This window comes from Oncorhynchus mykiss, chromosome 6, assembly GCF_013265735.2.
Source record: "Oncorhynchus mykiss isolate Arlee chromosome 6, USDA_OmykA_1.1, whole genome shotgun sequence".
NCBI classification, from domain to species: domain Eukaryota; kingdom Metazoa; phylum Chordata; class Actinopteri; order Salmoniformes; family Salmonidae; genus Oncorhynchus; species Oncorhynchus mykiss.
Genome location: NC_048570.1, coordinates 15371023 through 15395928, shown reverse-complemented (window position 1 = coordinate 15395928; position 24906 = coordinate 15371023). Strand labels below are relative to the sequence as shown.

At 41.3% G+C, this 24906-nt stretch overlaps 1 protein-coding gene across 3 annotated transcripts in view; it reads left to right on the top strand.

The window, feature by feature from the left end:
- The first annotated feature begins 6994 nt into the window (after positions 1-6994).
- Positions 6995-24906, top strand: part of LOC110525311 (EGF-like repeat and discoidin I-like domain-containing protein 3) — a 195048-nt gene continuing 177136 nt past the window's right edge. For 2 of the 3 annotated variants that reach the window (XM_021605324.2, XM_036979443.1), the window contains exon 1: positions 6995-7516. In XM_021605324.2, coding sequence (XP_021460999.2) covers positions 7453-7516 — 64 coding nt within the window. In that variant the 5' untranslated portion in view covers positions 6995-7452. The remainder of the gene's footprint in view (positions 7517-24906) is intronic. The other variant, XM_036979442.1, reaches the window with a different exon arrangement.

The following is a 24906-nucleotide window of genomic DNA, read 5'->3' as shown; positions in this document are numbered from 1 at the left end:
AAATATTATGGACAAAATTAGAAATAGTGGATATTTGGAGACTAAAAAACTAAAAAAAAAAAAAGCTAGTTGTCTTGACTACTTTCTTGTCTCCCCGCGGCAGAGCGATGCAGATGGAGACCGCTGGGGCTCTGTCTGTATTGTGGTCAAGGAGGGCACCAGCTCCAGTTGTGTCCGGCACTTCCCAATCCTGGATCCACAAGAGCAGAGGGACGGTCACGCGACCTTCCAACTCCTGGGGCAGGAGTGAGTATTCCATATTCATCACTTTCTGCTAAGCTCTTTTTGGAGTTCATCACACTAGTTGACCTTCCCTCACGTACTGTGTCTACAGCGTTAGTGGATTCCAGTGCAGCGGGGAACTTTATTGACCCGACCCTTGCCTCCTCTCTGAACATCATCTCATACTCGCTCTCCTCTCCTTTCCCGGTTCAAGCCCTCGATAGTCAGCAATTAGGATCTGGAACCATCACTTACATCACCCAACCACTCAATCTTACCATGGAATCCATTCATCAGGAGAACATCCTCTTCTTCATCACCAGGGCACCAGTTCACAAGATCGTCCTCGGCATCCCTGTGCTTCAAAATCGTAACACCACCATATCATTGTTGAGGATGAGAATCACAGATTGGTCACCTGAATGCCGGAGGACCTGCTTCCCCATCCCCTGTGGTTCCACGTCGGTTTAGAGTCCTATAGTTGTCCTTCAGCCCGACATCTTTGAGGTTTACCAGGATGTCGCCAGGGTTATGTCCATGTATAGATTCCAGAGGACTCAATGAAATCACCACAAAGTACCGTTACCCTCTCCCGTTGGTGCACAACAAGATAACATCTCTGTGGGGCCCTGTTCATTACCAAACCGGACCTGCGGAGTGCATACAATCTCATCCGCATCCGGGAGGGGTTGAATGGAAGACTATGTTTAGCACGGTGTCTGGTCACTACGAGTACTTGGTGATGCCATTTGGTTTAGCCAATGCTCCGTCAGTGTTCCAGGCATTCGTTAACGAGGTGTTCAGTTACAGTTGTTGCTCGTAGACGGCTGAGCCGTTGTTGCTCCTAGACGTTTCCACTTCACAACAACAGCACTTACAGTTGACCGAGCCAGCTCTAGCAGGTCAGAAATTTGATGAACTTATTTGTTATAAAGGTGACATCCTATGATGGTGCCACGTTGAAAGTCACTGAGCTCTTCAGTAAGGCCATTCTACTGCCAATGTTTGTCTATGGAGATTGAATGGCTGTGTGCTGGATTTATTCACCTGTCAGCAACGGGTGAGGCTGAAATAGCTGAATCCACTCATTTGAAGGGGGGTATGCATAGTGTATATGGCGCGTAGAAATACTAAGTGGGTGGTCAGCAGAGATAGGTGGGATGGGTTGAGGGAAACTGAGGGTTGGGATGTGGAACTGGAAGTGGGAGTGGAGTTTCTAGGTGGAGGGGTAGTATGACGGTCAAAGATAAAAGTCAAAAGTAAAGACAAAATAAACCAAAAAAAAGTATGCTGGAATGACACTGAGAGGGAATACTGTTACATCCAATGCCGGTTTGCCTGAGGCTGATGCCGCGCAGGTGCTTGTACGCAAATACAAATGCATACACACACACTCACATTCAAATGCAGACAGGTGCACACACACGGACACACACATACACACGTGTAAATAGTACCACACATGCACTTAAACACATACAGTTGGCCTTGCTGTTTTGATTTTTGTTGTGCTTGATGTCTTTCGTTTTTGCATTGTTTTCTTTTCTTTTTTTCTTTTCTTCTTTCTGTTAGTTGTTGGCCATTGCGTGGCTGGTTGTTTTAGTTAGGTTGGAGGGAGAATGTGGAGGGGTCTCGAAAGGTTGAGGGGCATCTCTTGGGGGAACTGTGGGAGGATCCTGGATGTTTGGTGGCCTGGCGGTTAGGAGCTTGTGCCGCTGGTTTGGGTCCCCGTTTTGCCTTGTTGGGACATCAGTTGATGTGTCCGCTAGATGACTGAATCTAATGTAAATGTTGAGCGGCTTCACTGGAAGTATATTGTATGTTTAAAAAGATGGCTTTCTAAGAGGCTTTCCAAGAGGTGTTGAGTGATCCTGCGTGGTCTATAAGTCTCAGTACTGACCTAAATCTGCTTGAGAATTTCTGACACTCATTGATTATTGTTGCCCATCAATGATTCCCAACCAAATTTACTAAGCTTGAGTAATTTTCATAAAGCAATGGAAATGTTGACCTAAGAGTTGTGCAAGGGTTAGCAGAATCTTATTCAAAATAATTCACAGCTGTGATGGCTGCCAAAGTGGCTTCCACCAAGTATTAGCTCTGGGGTGTGAAGACATACACAATCAATGCATTTACATTTCTTATTTTTAGATTAAATTGGAGAAAAAAAAGTAAAAATTCTTTCACTTTGAAAAAAAAGAGTAAGTTATGTATATCTGTAGGATTTTTTTATTTATTGAATCCTTTTTTATATTTAATTTGATGGTAGAAAAATCTGAAGACTGTGCAAAGGGTGTGCAGACTTTCCCTAGCGACTGAATGTAGGAGCATGCAAATTTAATCCCGCCACCATGCAGGTCATTATCATAGAATTATTGATAGCGATTTTTATATCGATAATTACCGTTTTCATATCAAACAATACAATATTGATAAAAAATGAATATTCAATTAATATGTTAAAAAGGCTTTCCTTAGCATACAATGTATTTGTAAAGTATTCAGACCCCTTGACTTTTCCCACATTTTTTGTTACGTTACAGCCTTACTCCAAAATTGATTAAATAATGTTCCCCCCTCATTAATCTACACATAATACCCCATAATGACTAAGTGAAAACAGTTGTTTTTAATTGTTGCAAATGTATGAAAAGTAAAAAACAGATACCTTATTTACATAAGTATTCAGACGCTTTGCTATAAGACTAAATTGAGCTCAGGTGCATCCTGTTTCCATGGATCATCCTTGAGATGTTTCTACAACTTGATTGGAGTCAATCTGTGGTTAATTCAATTGATTGGACATAACTTGGAAAGACACACACCTGTCTATATAAGGTCCCACGGTTGACAGTACGTAAGAGCAAAAACCAAGCCATTGTCTGGAGAGCTCCGAGACAGGATTTTGTTGAGTCACAGATCTAGGGAAGGGTACCAAAACATTTCTGCAGCATTGAAGGTCCCCAAGAATACAGTGACCATCATTCTTAAATGGAGGAAGATTGGAACCTCCAAGACTCTTCCTAGAGATGGCCTCCTGGCCATACTGAGCAATCGGGGGAGATTGGCCTTTGTTTAGGGAGGTGACCAAGAAACTAATGCTCACTCTGACAGAGCTCCAGGGTTCCTTTGTGGAGATGAGAGAACCTTCCAGAAGGACGACCATCTCTGCAGCACTCCACCAATCCGACTTTTATGGCCAGACGGAAGCCACTCCTCCCTAAAAAAAAGGCACATGACATCATTCTTGGACACTCAGCACTAAAGGACACTCAGACCATTAGAAACATGATTTTCTGGTCCGATGAAACCAAGATTAAATTCTTTGGCCTGAATGCCAAGCGTCACATCTGGAGGAAACCTGGCACCATCACTACGATGAAGCATGGTGGTGGCAGCATCATGCTGTGTGGATGTTTTTCAGCGGCAGGGACTGGGACACTAGTCAGGATCGAGGTAAAGATGAGCGGAGAAAAATACAGAGAGCTCTTGATGAAAACCTGCACTAGAGCGCTCAGGACCTCAGACTGGGGCATAGGTTTTACCTTCCAACAGGACAACGACCCTAAAACACAGCCAAGACAATGCAGGTGTGGCTTCATAACAAGTCTCTGAATGTCCTTGAGTGGCGAAGCCAGAGCCTATACTTGAACACGATCGACCATTACTGGAGAGACCTGAAAATAGCTTTGCAGCAATGCTCCCCATCCAACCTGACAGAGCTTGAGAGGATCTGCAGAGAACAAGGGGAGAAACTCCCTAAATACAGGTGTGACAAGCTTGTAGCATCATACCCAAGAACACGAGGCTGTAATCTCTGCCAAAGGTGCCTCAACAAAGTACTGAGTAAATGGGATAAATACTTATGTAAATATAATATTTCCATTTTTTATTTTTAATAAATTTGCAAAAATATCTAAAAACATTGTTTTTGCTTTGTCATTATGGGGTATTGTGTGTAGGTTGATGAGGGGGAAAACAATTCAATACGTTTTAAAATAAGGCTGTAACGTAAAAGAAAATGAGGAAAAGTCAAGGGGTCTGAATACTTTCCGAATCCAATGTATGTGATGAGTCAAAAGAGAGAGTGCAAAAAGGGTCAATGCAGATAGGAAGCTATTTGGTTAACTATTTAGTGACGCTTTTTAATCAGGTATTTTGTGATACAGAGTTACTAATACACATAGTGAACATGAAGAAAATTGACTCACAAAGGTAAAATCATGCAATGTAAAGTATTTATCTCGTAAACCTTTTGCCTCGTTATTGAAGAGATTATCTGTCCTCTAGGTGGTTGAAGGTTCGACTGAGTGCCAAACACTGGTGAGTCTAAGAGCACCATGTTTATAGCCTCTTTGAGGTTCATGAAAATCGTTGATTATGGCAGGGAAAAAATAATAATTATTAGTAAACTTGGTTATTATTGGTTACCTGGCACTCGCTGAAGTCCTGTATATTATGAAATGTGAATAGTATTTATTTAGTTAAATGTTTTGCATTGTTTTTCACGCCATGCCTATCACATGATCAATTGCGCGTGGTTTTAAATGTGTAATGCTTGCTCCTGCTCTCCCTCTCTGGCACTTGAGGGTGCCAGACTGCCTATCATTACGCACACCTGTCACCATTGTTTCACGCACCTGCACTTCATTGGACCCACCTGGACTCCATCACAATGTTCATTGCTCCTCCTACATCTGTCTGTTTCTTTGGTTAGATCCCTGTGTCAGCATTAATGTTGTTGTGTGTTCCTGTCCAGACACTGTCCTGTCCTATGTCCATTGGTAATTAAATGTTCACTCCCGGTACCTGCTTCTCGTCCCCAGCGTCATTCGTTACAAAATGATATGTTCCATGGTTGGAAGAATCCTGCTTCCTAATTGGACCTGGTCATTCCTGTTTTGGCTAGACATGAGAAACATTGACATGCTGCAAAGTACAAGGCATGTCCTATCTGAAGGTCCTGAGTATAATGCTTTATTTCTACCGTATTCTTCTCAATGTATCTCCCTGAATAACTGGAACAGATGAATACATAAATCCTGTAAAGTAAATATATAGTATATACAGTTGAAGTCAAAAGTTTACATACACTTAGGTTGGAGTCATTAAAACTGTTTTTTGTGGAAGGCTACCCGAAGTGTTTGACCCAAGTTAAACAATTTAAAGGCAATACTCCCAAATATTAATTGAGTGTATGTAAACTTCTGACCCACTGTGGATGTGATGAAAGAAATCAAAGCTGAAATAAATTATTCTCTCTACTATTATTCTGACATTTCACATTCTTAAAATGAAGTGGTGATCCTAACTGACCTAAGACAGGACATTTTTACTAGGATTAAATGTCAGGAATTGCGAAAAACTGAGTTTAAATGTATTTGGCTAAGGTGAATTCAAACCTCTGACTTCAACTGTGTGTGTGTAAATATATATATACATATATATATATATATATATATTATAGTAAAGTAAATATGCACTGTGTATACAAAACATTAAGAACACCTGCATTTTCCCTGACATCTGTTGAATTCAGGTGAAGGCTATGATCCATTATTCATGTCACTTGTTAAATCCACTTCAATCAGTGTAGATGAAGGGGAGGAGACAGGTTAAAGAAGGATTTTTAAGCCTTGAGACAATTAAGACATAGATTGTGTATCTGTGGGATTCAGAGGGTGAATGGGCAAGATTAAATAGTTAAGTGCCTTTGAACAGGGTATGGTAGTAGGTGACAGGCGCATCGGTTTGAAGAACTGCAATGCTGCTGGGTTTTTCACACTCAACAGTTTCTCGTGTGTATCAAGAATGGTCCACCACCCAAAGGACATCCAGAAAACTTGACACAACTGTGGGAAGCATTGGAGTTAACATAGGCCAGCATCCCTGTGGAATGCGTTCATCTCAATATTAGGAAGGTGTTCCTACAGTAATGTTTTGTATACTCAGTGTACAGTAACACAGAGAGATGAATTAGAAAACACTCAAATGAACTCAAACCCTACACCCCAACCACAGCACACCGTTCTGCCACCTCTTTTAGCCCTCCCAAAGTCAGGATGGCTGAGTTCCTGCCCATCTCCCGAAAACGTCTGAAACCCCAGGTCTTGAAAAAGTGTATTTGACGAAAAAAACACTAACAGCCTTGCTTTGTTTGCACTAACACTCACGTGTCTTTTCTTGCCAGCACTGACTTTGCTGAGATCTACTTTTAAAGAGGAAAAAAGCCTACCATGACTGTGATTGTGGTTGTCTCACCTAGCCTTTTTAAGATGGATGCACTCAAGGATCAGAGTATCTGCTAAATGACTCAAATGTAATGCAAATGATATATCTGCCCATAGGCATATGATTTCATGAAGTGTAACTTCTTATATCAGAGAAGACGCGTCTGATGGAAGGAAAGCTCATGACATCATTTGGATGAATAAGAAAGTCTGCATATTCAAGTGAGGAGACCCCCTGGCGTAAGCATATAAATTCAGAACCAACCCTCTAATAGGAACCTGGACAGAGATGCATGTCAGCTGAGATCTTGAACTGAACTGCTTTCCAGAAGACATTAGCCTAAAATTGGAGCTGGGAGCAGCTAAACGAAGGGACCTGTTTTGTAACAGTGAGCATTGCCAGTTCTCCCAGGGGTCTTGTGGAAGAAACGAGAAGAGGGAGAAGAGTGGCTGATCATATAATCTACATCCCACCCTTCTGAATTTGGCGGTGCTTTGTAGCCATTAGCCTAGCAGTATCAGCACGTGTTGGGAGGAGCTGGGGTTTGTCTCTATCAGTGAGACAGCGCCCCAGTCGGATTGCTGTGACCGACCGTGTACTGCGCGCTCCTCATCCGCCAGTGTTTTCACACACACACAGTCTCTGACACTCACGCGCACTCAGAGTGAAACCGTCTACCGGGACCTGCACGCACGCACAATCTATCTTGGCTATCGGATCACATCGCGCATCACTGCGGAGAGGGTAAGGCAGGTAGCGGACCCTTGGCACTGCCACTTGTTTCAACACTCAGCATTCCAGGTAGACTAGTGCGGTACTGTCCGTGACTCTCTTCGGAAAATAAGAGGACTTACCACCGCCAGTCGAAGAGGAGGTACTAGGCTACTACCGTCACAGACTAGCCCTGCGGCTCAGTGAGAGGAAGAACTTTTGTTGTTTTGATTCGTGATTTACTCACATTCCTTAACCTTGGAAGTGAAACCTGCTATTTGAGAGAGGATGGGACCGTTACTCGTATTCATCGTCCTCTGCTTGAGCGCGGCTGTCCCGCATCTTGTGAAAGGTGAGTAGAGGAGCGCAATTTTATGGATGGGGATAGTCGAGAGGAAGTAGGCTATGCTTTATGTCTGGTTTGGTTTCTCTACATCCAATGACACCCGCTGAAACAGAGTAGGCTATATGTGGCAAGAATGAAAACAAAAATCCCATCAAAGTGTAATGTTTTAATACGGGATGTGGCAAAAATAGTATAGGCTACTAAATACGCCCTGGTTCTCATGTTATGCAAGAGGTCAACCCAGTAGACATATACAGTGAGTGTTAACTGAGTTATTTTTCATTTTCCAATAGTGTATGGTAGCCTAATTTATGGAAATAATACCGATATTAAGGAGCATGCACAATAGCTTTGACAGTTATTCAGCAAAGCTTAACGCCCGTTCTGAATCCTCTCCGATCTGAGCGGCTATTCCTCGCGTATCATAACTCTCCTGTAGGCTACTTGGTCACGTTCGTCCACTTTAGTGTAATTCCAGCATCCAAACTGTGCACCGGCGATTGATGAGTGGAAAGAGACATCTGTTACAAAACACCAAAAAGCGTTAATGACGTTCGGATATTGTCTCTCCAGGCCTTCCATACTGGGTACAAGGTAGGGAAGGATGTATTTTATGTTTGTCGTGATTGACATAGTCTATTTTATTGTGGTGTTGAAAACGCCAGCCATGATGTTGAAGTGCTTGAAGTGGGTAATTTGTATGCAGTTATGCTTTGCTTATTGGTTGTGTGGTGCATTGGCACAGTAGCTCTGCGTGTCATCAACTATGCCACAAAAGCATACTGAAGTGGAAAAGTAGATTTCCACGTTTTATAAACACAGTCACTACAGTTATTTTTATTTGTGGTCATTACATTTAATTTGAGTTAATTAAATGAGGGGGGGTGGGCATTTATTTTTTTACAGTACAAGGGGAGGGTAATGTGAAAATGATTTATGAACCACCCCAGTAATATTTTACAGCAAAATTTTGTTGTTACCAGAATTAAGGGGACAGAAGCTCAGGTTGACCTTTATTGTCATGACTCTTGCCCTGGATGCAGAACAGAGAGATTTCTGCTAAATTGGCCAGCTGCAAAGTCAAAATTGGCCATATTGTACACATTCATGAACATTTATTTTGAAATGGTTAGTAGTGTGGTTAAGGTTAGGTTTAAAATCAGATTTTATGACTTTGTAGCTGTGCCAGCTAGTGACCAATCTGCAGAGCTGCCTCCAGGGCAAGATAAATTACAATAAATGCCAACCTGAGAAGGAAGCCAGAAAATGACAAATGTCTTCAGCAGATCATAATGTGAAAGCGGATGATGGAACGAGATGTAATCTTGCTTGATAATTTCAGGGAATGTCAAACCGTTGCTTTTACTCCCTATTATAACAGTAGTTGCAATGCGAAACCCATATTAGGCTACCCATGACCTCATAAAACATCTCAAAGCGGTAGGCTAGGCAAACTGGGATCTCACTTGAACAGTCTACCACTGAGACTGTTGTGTGTTAAACTCTGCTGTGTTGAATTGCAGTTAAATAACTGAAGATTTTTTGAATGAAAATGAGTCATCAACATTGAGACATTATGATTTAGAAATCAACAGTTATCTTGTGCAATTATGGTGACCATAGAAGTCTGCATATCGCATGATGTTTTACATGAGTAATTTGGCAGCCAATTACCCTCCTTTGATCTGTGCAGCTGTTGTTGAAGAGTGAAATGAGGATAGTGTGTTGACACAGCAGTTAGCCTACTGTAAGTCAGGTCAGAAGATTTTACTTCTGGTAGATAAAAGACTTACTCTAGATGACACATGGCTACATTTATTAAAGGTGCAATATGTAGAAATTGCTCCGCCATTTCCTGGTTGCTAAAATTCTAATAGTTTGCCTAATTTCAATTTATGTGACAAAACAAGCAAGTATAGTGTAGAGAATCATTGTACTATCTGAACCTCTGTTTCATCGATATTTACATTTGTATAAGCAAATTCATACGTTCTCATCTTTTGGTTGCTAGTCCCAGTCGTTCGATTAGTTTGATATTTGAGGACGCCACCCAGTCGTTTGTTCTTTATGTTCTGATGCTAGCTAACCAGCTAACTATGGCTAACACAGTCATGTGTCACCTCTGCAGCAAAGTAGCTGTTTTTCTGTTGACATTCATTTGGATACAACCATAACAATGATAATGCCTGATTTTGCCTGGCATAGCTAGAAACGTTTGCCTTCTCATCAGGACACTCGACACTGTTCATTACAAGTAGATCACACTGCATATCAAACACTAGACTAGAAGCTAGCTAAATAGTTTGTTGCTAGCAAATCTGCCAATATGACAACCAAATTCAAAAATATTAGTTGCTGAAAACAGCTAGTCAAACTAGAAACGTGGGAGGATTTGACAGCATAGTTTTATTTGCATCATGACTGCAACAGTAGGGACTGTATAAATTCATGTTCATCACTCACCATGTTAGGTCATCAGTCTCTGCAAAAAAACAAATCAATGCTAGATAGCTATGTTTTTCCTCATTGGACCTGCGTTTGTTGGTTTAGCTTTCTGTACCCTTGTAGCAAGTATGGTCTGCATGTGAAGACGTTGGTTGCGTCATGATTGCAAGGTGTCACAATATATTTCCCAACTGCCCCGGTATCTGGTTTTAATGTCTATTCTAAAATGCTAGACAGTCAGAAACGAGTATTCCACAATGTTGTGGTATATAGAACATTTCGAAAAATTCTGACCCCTTTGTCACATTTTGTTACGTTTACATCCTTATTCTAAAATTGATTAAAATAATTTCCCCCTCATCAATTTAGACACAATACCCATAATGACAAAGTGAAAACAGATTTTTTTTAAATGTTTGCAAATGTATAAAACATGTCAAACAGATACCTTCTTTGCGTAAATATTCAGACCCTTTGCTATGAGAATCAGAATAGAGCTCAGGTGCATTCTGTTTCCATTGATCTTGAGATGTTTCTACAACTTGATTGGACTCCACCTGTGGTAAATTCAATTGATTGGACATGATTTGGGAAGGCTCACACCTGTCTATATAAGGTCCTGCAGTTGACAGTGCATGTCAGAGCAAAAACCAAGCCATTAGGTCAAAGGAATTGTCTGTAGATCTCAGATACAGAATTGTGTCAAGGCACAGATCTGGGGAAGGGTATTCTGCAGCTTTCAAGGTCCCCAAGAACACAGTGGCCTTCATTCTTAAATGGAAGAAGTTTGGAACCACTAAGACTCTTCCTAGAGCTGTCCACCTGGCCAAACTGAGCAATCGGGGGAGAAGGGACTTGTTCAGAGAGGTAACCAAGAACCCAATGGTCACTCTGACAGAGCTCTAGAGTTCCTCTGTGGAGATGGGAGAACCTTCCAGAAGGACAACCATCTCTGCAGCACTCCACCAATTATACCTTTATGGTAGAGTGGTCAGACGGAAGCCACACCTCAGTAAAAGGCACATGATACCCCTCTTGGAGTCTGTCAAAAAGACTCTCTGACCATGAGAAACGAGTTTCTCTGGTCTGATGAAACCAATATTGTACTCTTTGGCCTGAATGCCAAGTGTCACATCTGTAGGAAACCTGGCACCATCCCTATGGTGAAGCATGGTGGTGGCAGCATCATTCTGTGGGAATGGTTTTCAGCAGCAGGGACTGGGAGACTAGTCAGGATCGAGGGAAAGATGCTCCAGAATGCTGAATACCTCAGACTGGTGCGAAGGTTTTACCTTCCAACAAGACAACGACCCTAAGCACACAGCCAAGACAACGCAGGAGTGGCTTCAGGAGACGTCTCTGAATGTCCTTGAGTGGCCCAGCCTTAGCCCGGACTTGAAGCTGATCAAACATCTCTGGAGAGAACTAAAAATAGCTTTGCAGCAATGCTACTCATCCAACCTGACAGAGCTTGTGAGGATCTTCAGAGAAGAATGGGAGAAACTCCCTAAATGTATGTGTGCCAAGCTTGTAGCATCATATCCAAGAACACATGAGGCTGTAATCGGTGCAAAAGGTGCTTCAACAAAGTACTGAGTAAATGGTATGAATACTTATGTAAATGTCATATTTCCGTTTTTTATTTTAATACATTTGCAAAAATGTCTAAAAGCCTATTTTTGCTATGTCATTATAGGGTACTGTCACGGATCCCTCCTGAACTTTCATTACGCACAGCTGGCCCCTATTCCCAGTGATTAGTAATTGTATAAGTGTGCCCTGTGTTTTTGTTATGTGTTTGTTTGGTCTACTTCCCTGTGCCCTTACGCGGCATGCCGTAATTTGGGTGAAATAAAAATTACACATTCCTGCGCTTGTCTCCCTATCATTCACACCTACGTGACAGAATAATCGACCATTAAGGGAGACAGCGGGAATGGCCCGTCCGACGACGCTGAGACTGGTCCGTCCGGCGCCACCACAACTTCGGCAGCTGCAACTGGGCCGTCCGACATCGCCAGAACCGGTCTGTCCGATGCTACTGGTCCATCCGACGCCGCCACAACTTCTGCAGAGGCAACTCTCCCGTCCGACGACAACGCAACTTAGGCAGCTGCTTCAGGTCCTGATCGACCCACACTGCGTTTCTGTGATCATCCTCGAGGCCGGTGTTGTTGCGCTGCTTGTGCAGCACGTCGGGGGGGTACTGTCACGGATCCCTCCGGAACGTTCATTACACACACCTGGCCCCTAATCCCAGTGATTAGTAATTGTATAAGTGTGTCCTTGGTTTACCATTGTCCTGTCGATTTATTATTACTATGTCCATTGGTCGTGTGAGTACCTGTGCTGTGTGTTTTGGCTTTCATGCCATTGTGGATTGCGCAGATGATTATGGGTCTCGTTCCGTGTGTTAATCATTGTGCGCTTGTGTTATTTATTCAAGGTACTCCTCGCTCTTTTGTTTGGGTTTCATCCCTGTGTTTTGTATTGTGTTTGTTTGGTCTTCGTCCCCGTGCCATTTACACGGCACGCCGTAATTTGGGTGTACTAAAAATCCCTATTACGTATTCCTGCGCCTGTCTCCCGACCCTTTATGCCAGCGTGACAGGTATTTTGTGTAGATTGATGATGAGGGCAAAAACAATTCAATCCATTTTAAAAAAGGCTGTAATGTAACAAAATGTGGAAAAAGTCAAGGGGTCTGAATTCTTTCCAAAGGCACTGTAATGTATTTTAAGCTGTTTGAAGCTGGCGTACAAAGTAACAAATGCAAAAACAAGCATAGAAATAGCACACATAGAACATATCTACCACTTCTTAGACTTGCTTTCAATGCTTATGACATATAAACATGTTTTTAAGTAATGCACAAACAAGTAATCAATTACTTCCATCATGGAAACATATTGATATGCAGTGGTGTAAAGTAAAAATACTTTAAAGTACTTGGGTATCTGTCATTTCCTTTACTATTTAATTTTTTGACAACTTTTACTTTTACTTCACTACATTTCTAAAGAAAATATTATACTTTTTACTCCAAACATTTTCCCTGACACCAAAAAGTACTCGTTACATTTTGAATGCTTAGCAGGACAGGAAAATGGTCTAATTCAAGCACTTATCGAGAGAACATCCCTGGTCATCCCTACTGCCTCTGGCCTGGCTCACTAAACACACATTTTGTAAATAATGTCTGAGTGTTCCCCTGGCTATCCATACATTTTAAAAACAAGAAAATGATGTCTGCTTTGCTTAATATAATTCATTTTAAGTGATTTATACTTTCCTTTTGATACTGAAGTATATTTGAGCAATTACATTTACTTTTGATACTTAAGTATATTTTTAACCGAATACTTTTAGACTTTTACTCAAGTAGTATTTTACTGTCTGACTTTCCCTTTTACTTGAGTAACTTTCTATTAAAGTATTCACACTTTTATGACAATTGGGTACTTTTTCCCCCACTATTGATATGTCTACTTCTTCTGTGTGTATAATTTGGTTTAATAAAGTGTATTTGCCTATTTTCAAACAGGTGTAGGATCTTAATTTAATCACTCTTTTGTTGTTGAGAAATTTCCTGCACTGCAGGAAATGTAGATAAGCTTTGTGATTACCATAAGTTCACTGAAAACCTGCGTTAATTAACATATGGTTATATTAACAGTGTTGAACTTTTAATGTAGTAACATTTTGGCCAGCTAATAGCCTAACCACCGATCAAGCAACATTATGGATTAAACATTAAAATCATGTTGCTGCAGGATTCCTTTTGCTGCCACGATAGTGGTCAAATTAAGATCCTACACCTGTAAATGGGTAATGTATTCCTCTGTCTCTAGTTTTTTGGCAACATGTTAGTTAGCCTCAGGAGTCAGCCTTGTCAGGCAGGTCTAAGCCTCTCCTGTCGGGCTGTGCTTAGAGCAGTAGTAGTAAGACTGCTGGGGCCCTAAGTCTCACTGTGTCGGCTCCCAGTGTCAAGACATAATACTCCCTCCTAGTTTCTGCACAATGCACGCACAGCCAAGGTACATTGGGTCTATTTTGTTTCAAGGCTCAGTCAGTTAAAAATATATCCAGAGCGAGGCATTAAATTAATCATATTCATCTTTTATTCCTGAAAATGTAGTGGGATTTCGTCCATCTGTTTGTGGCTTTAAGCTCATCCAGGGATAATGGTGTACTGGGTAGGGGTTGGGGGGTTGGGAGTGTGAGGAGTTGATTTCCCACAATGATATCCCCTTCGCAAACTCTGAGGGGATAATATCTACAAATATGTGGTCATAACGGTTGTTCCAGCTGGTATTCCATCACATGTTCAGTCAGATGAGAGTCAGTATGAGCAAGTAAACTTTGTTAGCAGCAGTAAAATCTTTTAGCAGCAGTAAATTCATATTTTTTACTGGAGCTAAGAGGACAGTGGGTGGTCCACAAGGCTTACTGCAGGAAAAAACAGTCACAGAGCCGATCACAAATCAATCACATCTCCCCTGAATTCTCACACAATGATCCCTACTTCAAGTGTCTAATCCCACTCGAGAATTTGCTCCAATTGGATTTTAGTGTCTCAAATCCTCTGAAGCAATATTTTCCCAGTTATATTCTCCCCCTCACCCCTCTGTATTGCCCAAGGTAGCAGGTGTCTGTGGAGATAGTTTCTATCAAACACTCCATTGAGTCTCCATCTGTCTGCGGTAACACATAGTTTGGTTCCCAAGGCTGATTCTCACCTTATTTCTGCGCACTTGCCTGGGTACACCACATGACTAAGGGCAGCGGGGTAAAGTACTTAGGTAAATATACTTTCTCAAGTAGTTTTTTGGGGGTATCTGTACTTTTACTTTAACTTCACTACATTAAATTGTGAATGATGTACTTTTTACTCCATACATCTTCCCTGACACACAAAAGTACTCGTTGCATTTTGAATGCTTAGCAGGACAGAAAAATTGTCCAATTCAAACACTTATCAAGAGAACGTCCCCGGTCATCCCCACTGCCTCTGATCTGGAGGACTCGCTAAACACAAAAGCTCAATTTGAAAATTATGTCTGCGTGTTGTAGTGGCTAACCGTAACAAAATTATATATAAATACAATTGTGCCATCTGGCTTGATTAATATTAGCAATTTGAAATTATTTATACTTGTACTTTTGATACTTACGTATATTTAAAACCAAAAACTTTTAGACTTTAACTCACATTTATACTTCTACTCAAGTAGTATTTTATTGGGTGAAGGTATCTTTACTTTCACTCCAGTATGAAAATTGGGAACTTTTCTCACCATTGACACACACATCACTTTCAGAAGTGACACCTCTTTCTATGGAACCACAGGAGATGTAAGCTAAGTGTGACCTTAATTCTGACAAGCTTTATTGTCTCTGTGTCATGACAAGATTATGCCGCTTTATTCATTATTCCCATCCATACGTATGTGACCTGTCATAGCTTTGTGGCTAGTGCACTATTCTCAAAACCTTCTAGATGTATTGTATTTTAGAGCAGACTTGTCTGACTTGTCTTCATTTTTTATCATAATTGCAGTAGGATATCCAAAACCTAAAATCAGTGTAGAAACAAATGACTGATATTAGTGCAAGATGGTTTGTGATAATTCTTAAGAACAACAGACAAAACCTTATATTTTTAATATGCAGTGTCTTAGACGATTAAAATATAATTTATATTGCTGAACCAAGGACAGCCTTGGTTAGCTTTGAATTTGATGATTTGAAGTCATCTGAAACTGATTCCCTCAAAGGCAATATGAAAAAGCGGACCCCACAATAAAATAGGGTTTGGTTTACGTTACGAAGCAGCATGTTAGTAAAACACGTGAGTCCTAAATGCATGCAGATGATAGCTATCTATCTGAACGGCCATTCTATACATCCACCATTCCTCATCTGAAGGTTATGGCTTATGTTAAGGTCACTTTTAATGATGTAGCCTTGCAATCTACCACATTGCCCTTCACTCTCCCTGTAAATGGCATGGTCTTCAATCAATGGAGAGTGGTTAAACTCTGAGATCATCAGTCGCGATAACTGTGAAAATCCTGGGTGCTCATTGGATGACAATCCAAGCAAATGGAAATGCAACACATAGACACAGGGGTGAAACAGGAGTGATTTATTTTCATAATGCCCTCTACTCTTGATGAAGTGTCATAGGCCAGACTCATTGTTCTCTTTTATTCCTTACGTGGCATTGTCAGTGCAGATGCTGTTTAGTCATAATAATATTTGGAGGGGAGTTCATTTTTCTCCTGTGTTGATAGGCTAATGGCTATTGTGGTATGTGTCTTTACTGTGAACTTGTATGTGTTGTACTACTCGGGTCTCAATCCGGAGTTATTCGGAGAGCATTAGGTGGTAAAATAATATGGTTAAATGTGCTAGGGTCAAAAGGTTACTCTGTCTAAGTCACAGGCAGTGGCTTTGTAGTAAAAGTTCAGTTGAAACTGAAATGAAAATAAATGTTGAGACTATAATAGAAAGACCAAATCAGAGACCACTAGATGTCCTAAGATTTCCAGCACGTTTTAGAATTAGAATAACACAGAGGCTTTAGGACTGTTAGTGAGATTAAAGTTGGACAGGCACTGTAAGGGGAGAAATGATGCAGAGAGCTTTGGATGAGATTTATATTTTATCTGTTCACAAGAAACCTGAGTCAGATGTTTTCTATAATTAAGCGCAGGCCCTTTAATCTCTATTTAACGTCTATTAGGGGCACATATTATTGTTTTGGTGTTTTTCAAGGCAAGACCTTATTCACATTTTATCACTGATTGGATCAAGGAGTGTTCCTCAAAACAGTGATGCCATAATTTTTGGTCACGTCTTAGAATAAACGTTCAAGACAACAGAGTAGTCTCGGGTCAAGCCACGGATGTACAGATTTTGTTGGCCTGATATACACTACCGTTCAAAAATTTGGGGTCACTTAGAAATGTCCTTGTTGTTGAAAGAAAAGCACATTTTTGTCTATTAAAATAGCAAAAATTGAGTGTAGACATTGCTAATAAATGACTATTGTAGCTGGAAACGACTAAATTACTATTGTAGCTGGAAACGGCAGATTTTTTTAATGGAATATCTACATAGGTGTACAGAGGCCAATTATCAGCAACCATCACTCCTGTGTTCCAATGGACAATAGCTAATCCAAGTGTATCATTTTAAAAGGCTAATTGATCATTAAAAAACCCTTTTGCAATTATGTTAGCACAGCTGAAAACTGCTGTTCTGATTAAAGAAGGAATAAAACTGGCCTTTAGACTAGTTGAGTATCTGGAGCATCAGCATTTGTGGGTTTGATTACAGGTTAAAAATGGCCAGAAACAAAGATCTTTCTTCTGAAACTCGTCAGCCTATTCTTGTTCTGAGAAATTAATGCTATTCCATGCGAGAAATAGCCAAGAAACTGAAGATCTTGTACAACACTGTGTACTACTTCCTTCACAGAACAGCGCAAACTGTCTCTAACCAGAATAGAAAGAAGAGTGGGAGGCCCCGGTGCACAACTGAGCAAGAGGACAAGTATATTAGAGTGTCTAGTTTGAGAAACAGACGCCTCACAAGTCCTCAACTGACAGCTTCATTAAATAGTACCTGTAAAACACCAGTCTCAATGTAAACAGAGAAGAGGCGACTCCGGGATGTTCTTCTGTCCAGTGTCTGTGTTCTTTTGCCCATCTTAATCTTTTCTTCTTATTGGCCAATCCGAGATATGGCTTTTTCTTTGCGACTCTGCCTAGAAGGTCAGCATCGCGGAGTTGCCTCTTCACTGTTGACGTTGAGACTGGTGTTTTGCGGGTACTATTTAATGAAGCTGCCAGTTGAGGACTTTTTTTCTGTTTCTCATACTAGACACACTAATGTACTTGTTCTCTTGCTCAGTTGTACACTTGGGCCTCCCACGCCTCTTTCAAAATAGTTTTGTTTTTCATCTATGCATAGTGACTTGAACTATACCTACATGTACATATTACCTCAATTAGCCCGACTAACTGGGGCCCCCACACATTGACTCTGTACCAGTACCACCTGTATAAAGCCTCACTACTGTTATTTTACATTTTTTTAATAAATGTTTTGGGTGTTTTTTCCTTCTTATTAATTTTTTTCGTCACTTATCTATTATAATACCTTTTTTTTTTACTTAAAAATTGCACTGTTGGTTAGGGCTTATAATTAAGCATTTCACTGTAAGGTGACATGTTGTATTTGGCACGAGTGACAAATTAACTTTGATTTGATTTGAAGATGTTTCCTACCTCTAATGATATAGTAGTAGTAGTAGTAGTACACGGGGGTTAAGTTTCCTTTAGTCAAAATATGATTGCAGGTTAATAAAATATAGCTCTACTTTGCTCTGATAAAATCTCTCCATGAGAGAATGGAACACCACTGCATTTTCAATAAGCCCGATCTTCTTATTCTGGATCAAATGGGAGGTGGCTTAAGATCTTACCTCCGACACACCCCAGGAGATAGGAGAGGCTAATTTTAATTCTGGAAGGGTACACTCCAAGTCATGGACTTCCTTACACCTTTTTGTTCTCTTGCAGGATGAATATGTACTTGGATTCAAGTACAAAATGGAACAATGCTAACTGTGCAGGGAAAAAAAGAAAACGTAAAGGCACAGTAATGCGAACTGTATTTAACTCTCTCCTCAGAGTAATAATGTTTAATAATTGAACTCTCTCTCTCCTCAGAGTAATAATGTTTTTATTTACTTTAACCGTAAACTGCAGGTTTGATTAAACAGGGACCTTAGTTTCTCTAAGACTTTGGGTCTAGCAACCACTGAGAACCATGTGAATTATTGAAGAGGTACTTTAACCTGCAGAGGTGAGCATTTCTCAGTCATTTCTCTCTCTCTCTCTCTCTCTCTCTCTCTCTCTCTCTCTCTCTCTCTCTCTTTCTCTCGCTCTCACTTCCTCTCTTTCTCTCTCCCTATCGCTCCTTCTCTCTCTGTCTCTGTCTCTCTCTCTCTCTCTCTCTCTCTCTCTCTCTCTCTCTCTCTCTCTCTCTCTCTTTCTCTCGCTCTCACTTCCTCTCTTTCTCTCTCCCTATCGCTCCTTCTCTCTCTGTCTCTCTCTCTCTCTCTCTCTCTCTCTCTCTCTCTCTCTCTCTTTCTCTCTCTCTGTCACACTCTCACACTTACACACTTATTCTCTCTCCCATACTGTCCTTCCTTCCTTCCTTCCTTCCTTCCTTCCTTCCTTCCTTCCTTCCTTCCTTCCTTCCTTCCGCCCTCCCTCCCGCCCTCCCTCTCTCCGTCTCTCTGTCTCACTGTCTCACTGTCTCTCTGTCTCTCTGTCTCACTGTCTCACTGTCTCACTGTCTCACTGTCTCTCTGTCTCACTGTCTCACTGTCTCTCTTTCTTTCTCGCTCTCTCTCCCATACTCTGTGCTTCTATCCCTCTCTCCCTTAGTCAGCACTCCCAGCGTGATGTTGTTAGGCACGTTAACTGCATTAGGCACATGCAATATCCCAAGATTTGTCTGTGCATTTCATCCGATTCTCAGACTCATCAGCTCTCCCAGAGTTCACAGCATTTTCCCTGCTCTGTTAACTTGTATTTAATTGAATGTGCCAGAGCCTGTGTGTGCGTGTGTGTTTTTGCATCTGTGTCTGTGTGCGTGCTTATCCATCATTTGATAGTGTGGGTGTGTGCAGTTATGCATCTGTTAATTTGTGTGTGTACAGTACAAGTGTGTGTGCCTGCGTGTGTGTGTGTGTGTGTGTGTGTGTGTGTTTGTGTGTGTTCATCTGTATGTGTTTGTGAATATTAACTATGTGGGCTGCTCGCATATGTGTTTAACTCTGATACTTTGAGAGCTAACCCAGAAATGTCATCGCTAAAATGAAGAGCTATTACAGGAAGGGTTCCTCTTGTGTTTTGCTCAGACACTGACTGTAGAGCCAAAAGCTTCAGTCATCCCACCACTCAACCAGCATGTCAACACACAAATATGTTTCACCATACAGCCTAATATAGACTAATAGCCTCTTTACTATAGGTACTGTGTATGGTAGTCTTTTTGTTTTGGTGTCCACCTATGGGATATGATGACTGTTTGAATAATATTGTTGTGGCTGAGTACGTGAGCCAGTGTGTGTCGTAAGAGTAGCTCAGACAAGGCAAGAGAGACAAATGGGGTTTATTATTTGGGGTTATTTGGGGCGAAAGATGATCCTTGAAAAAATATCTAGTGAGAACGGAGGTACGATTTAGTTATGTGAAATATCTCCAGTGCAGCTGTTTTAGATTACCCTTGGGGTGTTGGCTCAGACAGAGACCAGCTCAAACAATGTGTGGAAGGTATCTGCAAGTGTACATTGCCGTTGCGCTGCAGTCCCTCACTCTTCAACCTAAAGAACATCAACACCAGATGATGGGAGCGGTTAGGGTCGGTGATGGCGGATGGTTAGTGGAAAAATGCTTGTTCCTTCGGCTCTGGAGGCAGAGCAGTGATCTAATAGGCCTGGGTTGCAGCCTCTTGCACCAGCACAGTAAATAAGAAGGATGCTTAAAGGGGCAATCTGCAGTTGATTCATCCAGTTTTGGACTTCTGAATTAATGAAATGTAACAATTGATTCTTGAAGAACATAACTTAGAAATGCCCCATAAGCCTAGTTCAACTGTCGTATCCAATCAGAACCCAAAATATAGGCTTGTTTTTTAAACAAAGTAAATATAAACATACACTACGTAGCCCACCAGAGTCAACGGATGCACCTGTGTGTCAATCTAAGTTACATAATAAAAAAATCTCCATCAAAATCCATCAGTTTAAGCTAGAGATTATTTTTTTTTTGTATTGAATGTGTCTCTAAACACTGCATCCGCCAGTGTCGCACTTCTGCATCTGCAGTGAAAGGTGGCAGAGCTAGATCGGTGTTTGTCAGACCGTGAGACATCTTGAAAATGGGTCTTCTCATTTCAATGTCTGTAGCGTCCGAACAGTCTGACCTACAAACTATTATGACCACTATGGAAAGGGGAGACTCAGGAACACAACGGTGTTCTCCGTTTTGCTACGACCCCCACAAGTGTCAGGATATCAAGAAGCTGATTAAATAGCATGATAATTACACAGGTGCACCTTATGCTGGGGACAATAAAAGGCCACTCTAAAAGGTGAAGTTTTGTCACACAACACAATGCCACAGATAGTTCAAGTTTTAAGGGAGCGTACAATTGGCATGCTGACTGCAGGAATGTCCACCAGAGCTGTTACCAGAGAGTTTGTTAATTTCAATATCATAAGCCGTCTCAAGTTGTTTTTGAGAATTTGGCTCACAACCGCAGACCACGTGTATGGCGTCGTGTGGGCGAGTGGTTTGCGATGTCAACATTGTGAACAGAGTGCCCCATGATGGCGGTGGGGTTATGGTATGGGCGGGCATAAACTACAGACAACGAACACAATTGCATTTTATCGATGGCAATTTGAATTTACAAAAATACAGTGATGAGATCCTGAGGCCTATTGTGAGTCCCATTTTTTTTTAAGGTATCTGTAACCAACAGATGCAAATCATGTGAAATCCATAGTTTAGGGCCTAATGAATTCATTTCAATTGACTGATTTCCTCATATGAACTGTAACTCAGTAAAATCAACGAAATTGTTGCATGTTGTGTTTACGTTTTTGTTCAGTATATATGCATTTCCTAAGTTTTTGTTTTTTATATGTCCCAGATTTAGGACAGACACTTTAAAACCTTGTTTCTTATGATACATTTTTTGACGGTCCTTTTTGCCATTTATTAATGTGTTATTCAATGTGTTTATATGGGCTTTTTAAAATTATACCTGAGGGGGTCCTAAAATTCAAAATCAATGATCATCTTAAAACATTCCATATGTCAGATTAGCACCTCCACCACCCCTCACCCATTGTCATTACAACTATCATTTTAATATCATGGATGGTCTGTCCTTGCATCCATAGCTCTGTCTATGAAGTTGAGTGGTGACATTTTTCCAGCCATATCCCTCAGCTTTTTACCGCCACAGGGGTGGGGAGGCACTTTGTAATTGTTTCACCTACTAATTGTCACTTTAAATTCAGAAGGGAGTTTGGGTTTGAGGAATGAGATTTTCTCTCCTCTGAGGTTTTTTTCCTTTGAAACATTTCCCTGCTGCTTAGAAGGCACCTGGTCTCCCTGTAGAGTGTGGTCAATGTCTCATCCCTCTCTCCCATGATTTAGACCAGTGGTTCCCATCTCCGGACCTACAGTACCCCAAAATGTGTGTTGTAACCCCAGACAAAAACACCTGATTCAACTTGTTAATGGCTTGATGATTAGTTGACAAGTAGAATCAGGGGTGCTTTGTCCGGAGCCACAACACGAATATGTACTGTTAGGGATACTCGTGGACCGGAGTTGGGAAACACTGATTGTAGAAACCGGTTTTCAAATGTCATGTTGTCTTTTATTGTAAAGGTATTCTATGTAAATGATATTATGCCTAACACCGCACATAAATATTGGAACATTTTGAAAGTGGAAATGCATAGAATGTGGAATAGCTTAGGGCTGTGGTCTGTCGGGTGTGTGTGTGTGTGTGTCTCTAGAAATGTGCATCTAGTGATGAATGGACAAAGCTATTGTTCAAGTGAACAACCATTCCATTGAGTGTATCTGTGTCTTGCTGTGTTTTTTTTAATCTAAATACCTTTCTTATGTTATGTAGTGGGGGAGTGACTGACATTTATCATGGAATCGAAAGAATGGGAAAAAACTACACATACTTAACCACCTTTGTTTGTTTGCATGGCATATTAAAATAACATGAACCAAGCTATTTCTTGTCTATTTGAAATGGTTATATTCTGGATACATTTTCAGTTACAGTTTTCAGTTGTATTACTGACTCAGATATTATGTGGCTTTAATGTCTGATACTCTCTAAACATGCCAAAGGCTGTGGTGGGTTGTGTCCAGACATCAGCTCACCGCTAACCACACCAGACATTCCTCAAATGTGTGTGTGTTTTAAAGTGTTGGTGATAGTAAGTAAGCTTGCACAATCTGCCTGTTTTGTAACTGCACGGGGACTTTTATGAGACCAGAAGACTTAGCTAACATTTATTTTATGATGGCACAATACGTTTGCAGAACTTCTTCCCAGTTGCAGGGAAAGGCGATAGGTTGATGTCACTGTATCTTTAGCTTTAGCTCATGCTTCCCTTTCAGTGTGCACCTCCAGTCCCCAAGGCAGCCTGTGTACAGGGCTTGAGCAGCCATGTTGATTTGTTCATATTGGCCCCATTGCAGGGAGGACATTGTTGATCTGGGCTGGCAGGATGCCAGGGTTAATCAGGGAGAGTTGTCTGTACACACTGGGCATCCGCACCATAGCTAAAGGCCCCAAGCTGCTGGCCAGACCAGCATGTAATCCATGGGTCAAGATGTGGGGGTTCAGCTGGTTATTTCATGAGAATGTATGCCCTTTTATCCCCCTGAGATTTTAATCAAAATGTACATTTTTAGGTTGATGTACCATACAACACCATAAATATTGAGCAAAAAAATGTCACACCAAAAGCAAAACGATGCACCAAAGCCGTGAGGCGCTTGGATCTTAATGTTCTCACTCCTTTGTTGCTGAGAATATTCCTGCCCATCAGGAAATGCAAACGTGTAGTGTATTTGAGTTTTAAAATGGCTTCTAAAGTTTGTAATTTCCACTACAAAAATGTTCATTAATTATAATCTACATAATAATTCACATTTCCTTTTGCTGCAGGATTATTTTCCTGCTGTAGCAAACTGGCTCAAATTAAGATCCTACATCTGTATTAAGGAAGTTAATATGACAAAGAAAGATGTGTTACCTGTATCACCATATGAGGTTGCTTAAAATCTCCCAAGTTTCCTGACACCCCTAGATCCAGCATTCACAACCCAATCAAGGATGCATCTGTAAAAACAGATGACAATAAGGTCTGTAATTGACAATTAGATATTGTAGATCTGTTTATTCCATTATTGCTATCTGACTGACAAAATTGTAATTTGGACGTCGGACGGGGTGAGACCCCTACAGGGTCATTTTTCTGTTGGCTGTCAGTGTTGTTTTATCTGTTGTGAACATGGTAACTGTTCCTCACACTCGCTCCACTGAGTAACAGCCTCCTTAATCAGTGATCTGGTGCCCACCCTCAACATGTTAATGGAACAATGGAGTAATTATACCTCATGGTGTGTTTAGTAGGACGATGACCCTGCAGGTTGGATTCCAACATGTGATGTTAACTTGATCTGTGAGAACAGTCAGATTTCATAGCAGGCCATTTGATGCATTTATGGCCCTGTCTGTCTGTCTGTCTGTCTGTCTGTCTGTCTGTCTGTCTGTCTGTCTGTCTGTCTGTCTGTCTGTCTGTCTGTCTGTCTGTCTCTGCCTATCTGTCTGTCTGTCTCTGTCTGTTTGCTGTTCTGTCTGTCTGTCTGTCAGCCTGTCTGTCTCTGTCTGTTTGCTGTTCTGTCTGTCTGTCTGTCTGTCTGTCTGTCTGTCTGTCTGTCTGTCTGTCTGTTTGCTGTCCTGTCTCTGTCTGTGTCTGTCTGTCTGTCTGTTTGCTGGTCTGTCTGTCTGTCTGTCTGTCTGTCAGTCTGTTTGCTGGTCTGTCTGTCTGTCTGTTTGCTCTTCTGTCTCCGTCCGTCCGTCTGTCCGTCTCTGCTTGTCTGTCTGTCTCTGCCTATCTCTGTCTGTCTGTTTGCTGTTCTGTCTGTCTGTCTGTCTGTCTGTCTGTCTGTCTGTCTGTCTGTCTGTCTGTCTGTCTGTCTGTTTGCTGTTCTGTCTGTCTGTTTGCTGTCTGTTTGCTGCTCTGTCTGTCTGTCTGTCTGTGTCTGTCTGTCTGTCTGTTTGCTGTTCTGTCTGTCTGTCTGTCTGTCTGTCTGTCTGTC